The following is an 11,989-nucleotide window of genomic DNA, read 5'->3' as shown; positions in this document are numbered from 1 at the left end:
GCTGCATCAGGTCTTAGTTGCGGCATGCGAGATCTTCGTTGCTGCATGCAGGATCTTTAGTTGCAGCATGTGGGATCTAGATTCCTGACCAGGGATGGAACCCAGGCCCCCTGCATTGGGATTGCGGAGTTTTAGCCACTGGACCACCAGGGAAGTCCCTGAAGAAGCATCTTAAGACACCTTTCAAAGCAGCCCCAGGCGGTTTTCAGAGTTCTTCAAAGCTTCATTATAATGGCAAGATAATTCTCCAAGCAAGCCTTCTCTACCTCGCTACATCGCCGGCGCCCAGTAATAAGCAAGAGCATCTTAAGCATCTATCCGGTTCAAACGCAAGGGAACCAGGCAAAGCACACGCCCAGGTCTGGTTGGCCGGCTACGCCCCTTCCAAGACACCCAACCGGCTCGTCCAATCACCGGGAGGAAGGGCAAGTCGGGGACGACGCCAGGGTCCAAGATGGCGTCCTGGCCCCATCCGGTTTTAGGGCGGTCCTCTCCCTGCGGAGCCACGCCCCTGCCGTACGCCGTCCCTTCGCGTCCAATCACAGAGGAAAGGCGGGTCAAGGTCCGTGCCTGCTACAAACATGGCGACCGCAGAACGCTCTAGAGCTGAGGTGTTCCGTCAGCTGTTTCCGTGAGCTGTGTTGGAAATTATGTTCCCCTGAAGCCGCGCGCCGTAGCGCCTGTCTGTGGCAAGAAGTGGATGTGAAGGGCAGGGCGGACGTCCTGCTTCGGGTTTCAGCGTTGAGGCTCCGAGCAGAGGAGTAGCGCTCGTGTCGGCTCCAGGCCGGGCGATGCGGGGGAGGGCAGCAGCTCGCCCCCTTCCCCGCTGTTTCCAGAATCCCCGCGGTTGTCAGCGTGGCCAGAGCTGTCCACTTGTACACGCTGGAGCCCAGTATACCTGTCAGCTTCAGCTGAGTAGATGTATCTCGGGTTTTTTTTTTTCCCCCTCAGTCATGAAGGATGGAGGCTTCAGTTTAGCAGACAAACTGTTTGTCTGGGGCCCAAAAGAGAAAAAAATCTAAGCCTGTTCAAGAAGTGAAGCAAAAGCTACGCAGAACCCTGACATCCTTTGCTCCTGTAACCTTTCTGAGTTATGAACCAATCCCGGTTATGATGGAACTGGCATGGCCGTCATATGTATGCCTACCTGGCATGATATATTTAGGAATGAAAAATGCACGTTACATCTGTGAAGTGAAGAAACTGCACAACCTAAAAGTAGAGAATTATTTTTTATTTCGTGGCTTTTCTGAGGACCTAAGCCAGGAAGACAGCCTCTCAGATGGCTTTGGGGGACTGCTCCAAAGAGGCAAGGGAGGAGCCAGGATATATACGAGTTTTCCAACAAAAACCAGGTAGTGGAACATCAAAAGATAACTGTTAATAAAACCAAAAACAACTATACCCCAATTGAAAAAAAAAAAAGAAAACCAGACATCTCAAGTTAATGAATTTAGGGCTTTTCTGTGTATGGGAAGTTGCAAGAGTCTGGACTCATTGAAATTATTCCTTTGATATGCACCTTAGCTATCTAGGACCAATATATTGTTCTTTTTCCCATCCTGAATCCCCTCAGAGTGCACAGTTGGGGTGGCTTTAGTGGTTGATGGGTTGATGGCCGCAATAGCCTTTGTTTACTGATGTGTCAGGCAACATTTTTCATTCACACATCTATTTTCAAAATTTTCATCTTGGGAGCCTGGAAGCTGAACGTGACAGGGTCCAAGCCCAATCAACCTAAGACCACTAAGAAGAGAGAGGGTTATAGGATTGTGGGGAGATGTGAAGTTCAGATGAAATTTAAATGAAACATTGTTTTGATAGACTCAAAGGAAAGCAGGACTTTCTAAAGTGGTCAACATCAGCCCTAGACAGCAAAATGAACCCATGGTCCTGTTTCTTTGAAAATGTTGTCCAGAAACCCCTTTTCTGAAGCTTTGCCCCTGGGTTGTAAATTGAAACTGTTTCATTCTTACTGATAAAATGTAAAACATCAAAGTTTCTGAGAATCATTGATTTTAGAGAACAAATTTTCTCAATGAGTAAGAAATCAGTAGTCACTCAAAGAAGAGGGTTATTATGACCCTTCATAGATGTAGCATTCATTGGCAGAAATATTGTTTCCTGTTAACTTTACAGTTGTCTTTATTTGTATCTGTTTTTCCTGCCCAGTGACTAGCCATGCAGGTTTTACTTTCTCAGTCAGAGCTAACTTTTTAAAAAAATGTATTAATTAATTTATTTATTTTGGTTGTGCCGGATATTAGTTGCATTACGCGGACTTAGTTGTGGCATGTGGGATCTAGTTCCCCCACTAGGGGTTGAACCCAGGCCCCCTGCGTTGGGAGCGCAGAGTCTTACCCACTGGACCACCAGGGAAGTCCCCAGAGCTAATTTTTACTTAACAAATGTTGACGATATAGCAGGAAGGTACCCTGAGGGTTTCATCAATGGGGAAATTTTAGATCTTTTCTGTTGCAAAGCGGGAGGTAAACTCACCACAGGTGATGACATAAACTTGGATGAGCAAAATGTCCATCATGAGGAGGACATTGGCCTATTAAATCACAGGAACCTGAGTAAGATCAAATGAAGCTTACTTAGCAAGCCAGTGGTTGCTCACTTCCAACTTCATTTTCCAAAGAGGCTGATGGACCCTGAAATGGGTCAGGACTCTTGGGATGCAGTGCCCAGTTTCTTTCAGTAGTGCAAGTTTGTCTAATACTCCAAATACCTGGATGGGGTATTTTGTGGTTTGTCTTTTCTGCTTAACAACCAAGGAGTTAGTGTTGGTTTCTGTGCCAATACAGATTAGTCCAGTGTCAAGAAAATATTTGAGGAAATATGGTGATAGAACAAGGGGATTAGCATATGCTAACTACTATACATAGAATGGATAAGCAACAAGGTCCTATTGTATAGCACAGGGAACTATCACTTTGCTGTACAGCAGAAGTTAACACAACACTGTAAATCAACTATACTTCAATAAAATAAATTTTAAAAAATACTTGGGAAACATATCAGATCTAAGGAACATGGTGAGGCCACAGCAAAGTTGGTGGCTTTTGTTGCCTTTGAGTATTAGAAGCTGTTGACAAACAATTGTCATGCTCTAAAACAGATCATTAAACTCCTCATTTTCTGTGGAACACAGAATATTCTGTTGCATAGAAGGCTCACTAACACCAAGGTTATATATGCATTCTCACATTATATTACAGAACTGGACCCAGTTTTGAAAGAGAAAATTAGCTACGTACCACATGATGCTCGAAATAGCTGAACAAATGCAGAATGAACTGATAAACTAACAGGGCTCCAAACCCAGAACAAGTTCCCGGAGCCAGTAAAAGCAGCCGAATTCTTGAGTGTGATCATAGATGGGAACACCGGTGTCTCTTCAAAAGAAAATCTCTCCCTCTTTGTGTGCCGTTTTCACCAGAGTGAAGAAGGTAAGTGGAGTTCTGTTTAATATCTGGTTGATTTTGTGAGGCTGTTGACATGACTGAGAATCTCCCGACGGAATGCTTCTTGCAGAGAATAGCAGTCTGCGGTTTACCAAAGGAATTACTGCAGGGTTTCTGTGATCAGAGGGTGATCCCATGAGTGACCAGCTGGAAGGATTTGTTCTTGGCTTCTAAGATGCAGGAGCTGGTCTCAGCTATTATTTGGTCCTGTGCAGTGGAGCCAGTCACCAAACTTCTAGACGCTGTGGGCAAAGTCATGGTACGCTAAAGGCATTCTCAGAGCACTTCACAGCTCAGCTGGGTTTGCTGCAGGCATTCCTGAGTGAATGGGGTGAACACTGGGAGGAGGAAGAGGAGTGGGATGTTGTGATTTATAAGGAAAATATATATTTGGTCATCCAGATGGCCAGAACCCTTGGAATTTCCTAATGTTCAGAGTGGTAAAGGTGTCTCTCGTTGTGTTAATGAGGTGACTTTTAGAAGTAGGATGGGGGTGGGTTGCTAGGAGAACCAACTCTGTGATTAGAGGGTTGGAACTCTCAGTCCCACCCCCTGATTTTCAGGAAGAGGGGAGAGGAGCCTGAGATTGACTCAGTTGCCATTGGCCAATGATTTAGTCAATTGTAGGTATGTAATGAAGCCTCTATAAAAACCCAAAAGGACAGCTTTTGGTCCCATTTTTGGAGAGCTTCCACCTGGAGAGCGACAGTGCTTCCTCATGCTCACATGAGGGCCCCATGCTCTAAGAGGCCAGAAGTGCCTTTGTTCGGTACCTCGCCATATGTCTTTTCATCTGGCTGTTAATTTGTATCCTTTAATATCCTTTTATAATAAATCAGTAATCTGATGAGTACATGGGTTTTTCTGAGTTCTGTGAGTCATTCTAGCAGGTCAGGTGGACCCGAGGAGGATGTCCTGGGAACCTCTGATTTGTAGCCAGTTGGTCAGAAGCACAGGTAAGGACCTGGGCTTAAGACTGGCGTCTGAAGTGAAGGGTGGTCTTGTGAGACTGAGCCCTTTACCTGGGTATCTACTGTCAGAACTGAGTTGATTTCTCAGACACCTGCTGGTGTCTAAGAATTTCTTGTTGGTGTGGGGAAGCCTCCATACACACACATGTTGGAATTGGTTCTGGGAACCCTTTTCAAGAAGGAACAGAGTAGTATCAGAGAAAATACCAGGTGGACAGCATCTCAGTGTCTGTGTCTTTTCAAGGCTAAGTGTACAATCATCGTCAAAGTTTTTCAGGAAATAGGCACGCACAAGGGTGCTGAAAGACCTTTTTTTTTATTCCATCACCAAGTTTGACTTCCTAGTGATGATGGTGTGTTGAATAAACCCTTTCAGATACCAACTCCTTGCCTCAGGACATGCAGCAGGCTGCTACTGACCTCATTCACTTGTTTAGTGAAGCCACCTTGTAATCCAGAGGTTCCTGAAAATGAAGGACAGTGAGACCCAGGCTTGATGTCCTTGTACAATGAAGTAAAGCATGGGAATAGAAGAATCTCCTCCTACTCTGCCCATGTTGTGTGGCCAAAAATTTCCCCACAGTGTCTTCACAGCCATGGGCCTCCAGGAGAGCCCCAGAAAGGCCTTGTTCGTTCCCCTTCTGAACCATGTCATTTTTGAAGTGCAGGAACAGCAAAGTTCTTGCTGTGATTAATTACTTAGTCCCTCATTCCAAGCAATCTGTGTTTGCTGGAGAATGGTGAGGCCGAGGTGTCACTGTATGAGGCTTTCAAGGGAGATATACTCCCTACATGGCCAGGTGTAGAGCACAGCTGCAGAGGTAGATGGGTGGGTAGATGGATGTTCCCAGGCAAGAACAGCCAAATAATAACCTTGCTGCACTGTAACACTTGAACCTCATCTCCTACCCCAGCATTAATGCAGCCCTCTCCATTCTGGCCACTATTTTGGCCACTATACCTGTCCATGTCCCTCCTGGAGGGTGGAGAGTATCAGAATCTGAAAGAAGCACTCTGGAAGGAAGCAAGAGCTTGCCTGGGCTGCCCCTGACATGTATTCCTCAGGACAGCTGATATGCATGAGGTCTTGGATGACTTTGACCCATATTCACACTGACCGTGGTTGGAATATTTTCTGAGTTGCTGAATATACGGGTACTTGGAACTTGCCTCAGGGCAAATGTGTCTGCTGAACATGTTTTTGGGATTTGCTGTCTGTTTTATAAGATTGTTTTAGGGAATTCCCTGGTAGTCCAGTGGTTAGGACTCCATGCTTTCACTGCTGTGGCCGGGGTTCAATCCCTGGTTGGGGAACTAAGATCCCACAAGCTGCGCAGTGCGGTCAAAAAAAAAAAAAACGTTTTAAAAAGGCTTTCCAGTAAATGGAGTTTGTACTTGTACTAGGCGAAGTAGTTTCACCAAGGAAATGGCAGTTCCTTGGTTCTTGTCCTCCCAAAGAAAAGAATGCAATCGAGAGACGTAGAGCAGTTTTTAAGCAGCAAGAGTTCTGTTAAGCAAAATGAAAGTATGATCCCGGGAAAGGAGATCAGGCTGTCTGGAAACCAGAAGCAGCCTCGCAATGGGAATAGGGTTGGGTTTTTTAGGGTGATGGTCCCTCCCTGTGTCCTGTGTTATTTGACAAGTTGATTGACTGACAGCTTTAGCATATATAACTTTTCTCCTGGGCGCAGGCGCTTACCCAAGTGAAACCCACGGGGTTGGGGGTGTGTGCAAAACTGCAATGTTAATTTATTACAAATATGGCATCATGAACCCCAGGTTACTTTGTGCTACTTTTTAGTTTTTGGTGCACCTGCGCCAACCTGTGCTGCTGGTTTTATCTTGCTTGATCCTGATGAGGCTGGAAACTTAGCGGTCCTTGACCACAAAATGGAGGATCTCTGGGTGTGTTCTGATCACCAGTGTCCAGGTTGGGGGAGGGAACGATGACCCTGTCCAGGACGGGGTGGGGACCTGCTCATGTCTGACTAACTACTTAACAGTAGATCCTGCAAACCTTTAGTGCAGTTAGGTTGAAAGACAATAGCATAAGAGGCAGGCAGGGATGTTCAATACATTTGAAGTCCAATCACTGTGGTTCAGTAAAGAAAACAGAGTTGTGTGCAGATCTCTTAAATGCAAGTGGCCTTTTAAATTTTCTTTACCTTCTGTTATTAGAACATGAAACTTTGCAGAGAAACCTTGGGTAGAAACTGAGGCACACTTGTTAAAAAGGCAACAGTATCTAGTATAGAATCATTAGTACAGTCAAGGAATCCTTTTTATGGAACCTGAGACAGGGGAGAGGGAGGAAAAATGAGACCTTTAGGGAGAAGGGAAGAGAGAGAAAAAAGAAGGGCATGCCTGTGGCGTGGCAAGGAGAGGGCAGACACATTCAGTCATTGCTTCTGGTTCTCTGGTAGAAACACAAGCTGTTGAGTCCTCTCTGGATTCACCCCCGCCCCCTGGCAGTGTGATGTTGGTCTGAGTTACTTAATCTCTTAATCTCCTTTCCTCTGTGAAATGGGGTTTAAAAGCTTTCTCTATTTCCCTAAACATTGTTGGTAGGGTGAATTCATATAGGGGATGTGAAAAATAATTCGTAAATTATAAGACTGTATATGTGTTTAACTATCCTGGTGCTGAAAGGTTTGTAACGAGACCATTGTTTTTTGATTAATTTATTTAACAAACGCTTATGAACACTTAACGATCATAGCTCTTATTTGTTGGACATATTTTTTTTGTGCCAAACCCTGTGCTAAGTAGGCCCTGTGGCAATAAGACGTGCCCTGCCCTCAAAAAACTCTATCCTGGGATGACTCTTTGCTCTAGCCTCTGATAGCTCAGTGCTGCAGCCTGGGATGAATTCACCTGACTGGACCCTGTATCCTAGCTTGGGACTGCCTTTCCCTCTGGAGAGTTGGATCTGGTTTATTCTCACCTCTGTGCTCATTTGAGCCTGGGAATGAGGGCTTTTCCTCAGTGTGGGCTGGCAGAACTCTGGCAGAGATGGACAAGAGTGTCCTTTATGATGGCTGTGTTGAACCAACTGTAGAATGAATTTACCTCAGAAGGTCAGGCTTTCTGCTGGAGGAAGGGGTGATAGAGATGTAGGGGGAACTTGTGGGAGGGAGTAGAGTGTTGGCTGGGATCCCAGAACAAGGTTGGTGCTCCTGCACCAGTGGACAGGGTCACTTCTGAAAAAGTAAAGGGACAAAGATACATGGGATGGCCTTTAGCTCCAGTGAGAGTACTCATGATATCTTGGCTGGCTCAATACTTAAATACCTTGTAATTCTATGACCTACTGTGTCCTCTCATTGATTCCTTACAAGACAAAGTTCCCATGAGGTGGGGAAATGACTCTTAACAGGAGACCATACGTTATTGTCAAAAGACAGTTTTATCATGTTCCCAATACTTAACGTCTGTGAATCTGGGCAAGTCATTTGCCTTCTCTAAACCTCAGTTTCCCTTGTGGTAAAATAAGGGTGAAAAATGTCAACTTCCAAGGGCTGTTAGGACTAAAAGGAATAATCTGTATCAGGAATCAGCAAACTTTCCTTGTAAAGGGCGTCATAGTGAATATGTTAGACTTTTTGGCCGTAGAATCTCAGCCACAACTATTCATCTCATTCGTTTTAGTGCAAAAGCAGCCATAGATAACACAAAAATGAATGGGTGTGGCTCTGCTCCTATAAGCTATTTACCAAAACAGGCAGTGGCTGGAATTGACCCATGGGCCATGGTCTGCCAACCCCTGGTCTAGATGAGGTCCTTAACCTATCACAGAATCCATCTTCAATTAGTCTCTGTAATAATGTATTGAATAATTAAGTGTGTGCCAGGTGGATGTTCTAAGAGCTTTTTAAAAAATTAATTAATTAATTATTAATTAATTTTTGGCTGTGTTGGGTCTTCATTGCTGCGCTCAGGCTTTCTCTAGTTGCAGCAAGCGGGGGCTACTCTTCGTTGTGGTGTGCGGGATTCTCATTTTGGTGGCTTCTCTTGTTGCAGAGCACGGGCTCTAGGTGCGCGGGCTTCAGTAGTTGTAGCACATGGGCTCTAGAGCGCAGGCTCAGTAGTTGTGGCACACAGGCTTAGTTGCTGCGTGGCAAGTGGGATCTTTCCAGACCAGGGCTCGAACCCGTGTCCCCTGCATTGGCAGGTGGATTCTTAACCACTGCACCACCAGGGAAGCCCTGAAGACTGGTTTTAGAATTCTTTTGTCTTTTCGCTCCTTTTCCCCATTCCTTTCTCTCCCCTCCTCTTTATAAACTGAGGTATAGTTGATTTACAATGTTGTGCTAATTTCTGCTGTACAGCAAAGTGATTCAGTTATACATATATATACACATTCTTTTTAAAATATATATATATATTTATTTGTTTGTTTGTTTATTTATTTTATTTTTGTCTGTGTTGGGTCTTCATTGATGCGCCGGGCTTTCTCTAGTTGAGGCAAGCAGGGGCTATTCTTTGTTGCGGTGAGCGGGTTTCTCATTGCGGTGGCTTCTCTTGTTGCAGAGCATGGGCTCTAGGTGAATGGGCTTCACTAGTTGCAGCACACGGGCTCAGTAGTTGTGGCTCGCGGGCTCTAGAGCGCAGGCTCAGTAGTTGTGGCGCATGGGCTTAGTTGCTCTGCGGCATGTGGGATCTTCCCAGACCAGGGCTTGAACCTGTGTCTCCTGCATTGGCAGGTGGATTCTTAACCACTGTGCCACCAGAGAAGTCCCTATATATACATTCTTTTTTTTTAGTGTTCTTTTCCAGCATTGTTTATCATAGGATACTGAATATAAATCTCTGTGCTATACAGTAGGACTTTGTTGTTTATCTATTCCATATATAATAGCTTACATCTGCTAACCCCAACCTTCCACTCCATTTCCCCCCCAACTCCCTCCCCCTTGGCGACCACAAGTCTGTTCTCTATGTCCATGAGTCTGTTTCTGTTTTGTAAATATGTTCCTTTGTGTCATATTTTAGATTCCACATATAAGTGATATCATATGGTATTTGTCTTTCTCTTTCTGACTTACTTCACTTAGTATGGTACTCTCTAGTTGCATCCATGTTGCTGCAAATGGCATTATTTCATTCTTTTTTATGGCTGAGTAGTATTCCATTGTATATATATACCACATCTTCTTTATGCATTCATCTGTTGATTGACATTTAGGTTGTTTCCATGTTTGGCTATTGTGAATAGTGCCGCTATGAATATAGGGGTGCATGTATCTTTTTTTTTAATAGATCTTTATTGGAGTATAACTGCTTCACAGTACTGTGTTAGTTTCTGTTGCACAACAAAGCAAATCATCCATATGCATACACATGTCCCCATATTCCCTCCCTCTTGAGCCTCCCTCCCATCCCCCCCATCCCACCCCTCTAGGTCATCACAAAGCACCAAACCAACCTCCCTGTGCTATGCTGCTGCTTCCCACTAGCCAAATACTTGGCATTCAGTAGTGTATACATGTCAATGCTACTCTCACTTCACCCCACCTTCACCCTCCCATCCCATGTCCTCAAGTCCATTTTCTATGTCTACCTCTTTATTCCTGCCCTGAGACTAGGTTCATCAGTACCGTTTTTTTTTTTTTAGATTCCATATATATGTATTAGGATATGGTATTTGTTTTTCTCTTTCTGACTTACTTCACTCTGTATGACAGACTCTAGGTTCATCCACTTCACTACAAATAACTCAATTTCGTTTCTTTGTATGGCTGAGTAATATTCCATTGTATGTATGTACCACATCTTCTTTATCCATTCATCTGTCTATGGACATTTAGGTTGCTGCCATGTCCTGGCTATTGTAAATAGAGCTGCAATGAACATTGTGGTACATGACTCCTTCTGAATTACGGTTTTCTCAAAGTATATGCTCAGTAGTGAGATTGCTGGGTCATATGGTAGTTCTATTTTTAGTTTTTTAAGGAACCTCCATACTGTTCTCCATAGTGGCTGTATCCATTTACATTCCCACCAACAGTTCAGGATGGTTCCCTTTTCACCACACCCTTTCCAGCATTTATTGTTTGTAGATTTTTTGATAATGGCCATTCTGACCAGTGTGAGGTGATACCTCATTGTAGTTTTGATTTGCATTTCTCTAATAATTAGTAATGTTAAGCATCTTTTCATGTGCCTCTTGGCCATCTGTATGTCTTCTTTGGTGAAATGTCTATTTAGGTCTTCTGCCCATTTTTTTAACTGGATTGTTTGTTTTTTTGATATTGAGCTCCATGAGCCGTTTATGTATTTTGCAGATTAGTCCTTTGTCTGTTGTTTCATTTGCAAATATTTTCTCCAGTTCTGAGGGTTGTCTTTTTGTCTTATTTATAGTTTCCTTTGCTGTGCAAAAGCTTTTAAGTTTATTTAAGTCCCATTTGTTTATTTTTGTTTTTATTTCCATTACTCTAGGAAGTGGGTCAAAAAAGATCTTGCTGTGGTTTATGTCAAAGAGTGTTTTTCCTCTAAGAGTTTTATAGTGTCTGGTCTTACATTTAAGTCTTTAATCCATTTGGAGTTTATTTTTGTGTATGGTGTTAGGGAGTGTTCTAATTTCATTCTTTTACATGCAGCTGTCCAGTTTTCCCAGCACCACTTATTGAAGAGACTGTCTTTTCTCCATTGTATGTTCTTGCCTCCTTTGTCATAAATTAGGTGCCCATATGTGCGTGGGTTTACCTCTGGGCATTCTGTCCTGCACCATTGATCTATGTTTCTGTTTTTGTGCCAATACAATACTGTCTTGATTACTGTAGCTTTATGGTATAGTTTGAATTCGGAGAGCCTGATTCCTCCAACTCCGTTTTTGTTTCTCAAGATTCCTTTGGCTCTTCGGGGTCTTTTGTGTTTCCATACGAATTGTAAAATTTTTTGTTCCAATTCTGTGAAGAATGCCATTGGTAGTTTGATAGGGATTGCATTGAATCTGTAGATTGCTTTGAGTAGTATGGTCATTTTCACAATATTGATTCTTCCCATCGAAGAACATGGTATATTTCTCCATCTGTTTATGTCATCTTTGATTTCTTTCATCAGTGTTTTATAGTTTTCTCAGTACAAGTCTTTTGCCTCCTTAGGGAGGTTTATTCCTAGGTATTTTATTCTTTTTGTTGCAATGGTAAATGGGAGTGTTTCCTTAATTTCTCTTTCTGATTTTTTGTTGTTGGTATATAGGAATGCCAGAGATTTCTGTACATTAATTTTGTATTCTGCAACATTACCCAATTCATTGATTAGTTCTAGTAGTTTTCTGGTGGCATCTTTAGGATTTTCTATGTATAGTATCATGTCATCAGCAAAGTGACAGTTTTACTTCTTGTTTTCCAACTTGTATTCCTTTTATTTCTTTTTCTTCTCTGATTGCTGTGGCTAGGACTTCTAAAACTATGTTGAATAAGAGTGGTGAGAGTGGACATCCTTGTCTTGCTCCTGATTTTAGTGGAAATACTTTTAGTTTTTCACCATTGAGAATGATGTTTGCCGTGGGTTTGTCATATATAACCTTTATTATGTTGAGGTAGG

General features: G+C 43.3%; 1 protein-coding gene across 1 annotated transcript in view; it reads left to right on the top strand.

Annotated features, from left to right (window-relative positions):
* The first annotated feature begins 971 nt into the window (after positions 1–971).
* LOC309813350 (uncharacterized protein) overlaps positions 972–11,989 on the top strand; it is a 439,697-nt gene continuing 428,679 nt past the window's right edge. Inside the window, exons 1-2 of the mRNA XM_082638167.1 lie at positions 972–1,355; positions 3,225–3,455. Coding sequence (XP_082494293.1) covers positions 3,384–3,455 — 72 coding nt within the window. The 5' untranslated portion in view covers positions 972–1,355; positions 3,225–3,383. The remainder of the gene's footprint in view (positions 1,356–3,224; positions 3,456–11,989) is intronic.

This window comes from Mesoplodon mirus (assembly GCF_964341445.2).
Source record: "Mesoplodon mirus genome assembly, chromosome: 12".
Classification (NCBI taxonomy): Eukaryota; Metazoa; Chordata; class Mammalia; order Artiodactyla; family Ziphiidae; genus Mesoplodon; species Mesoplodon mirus.
The sequence above is the reverse complement of the archived record's forward strand: the minus strand, read 5'-3'. Positions and strand labels throughout refer to the sequence as shown.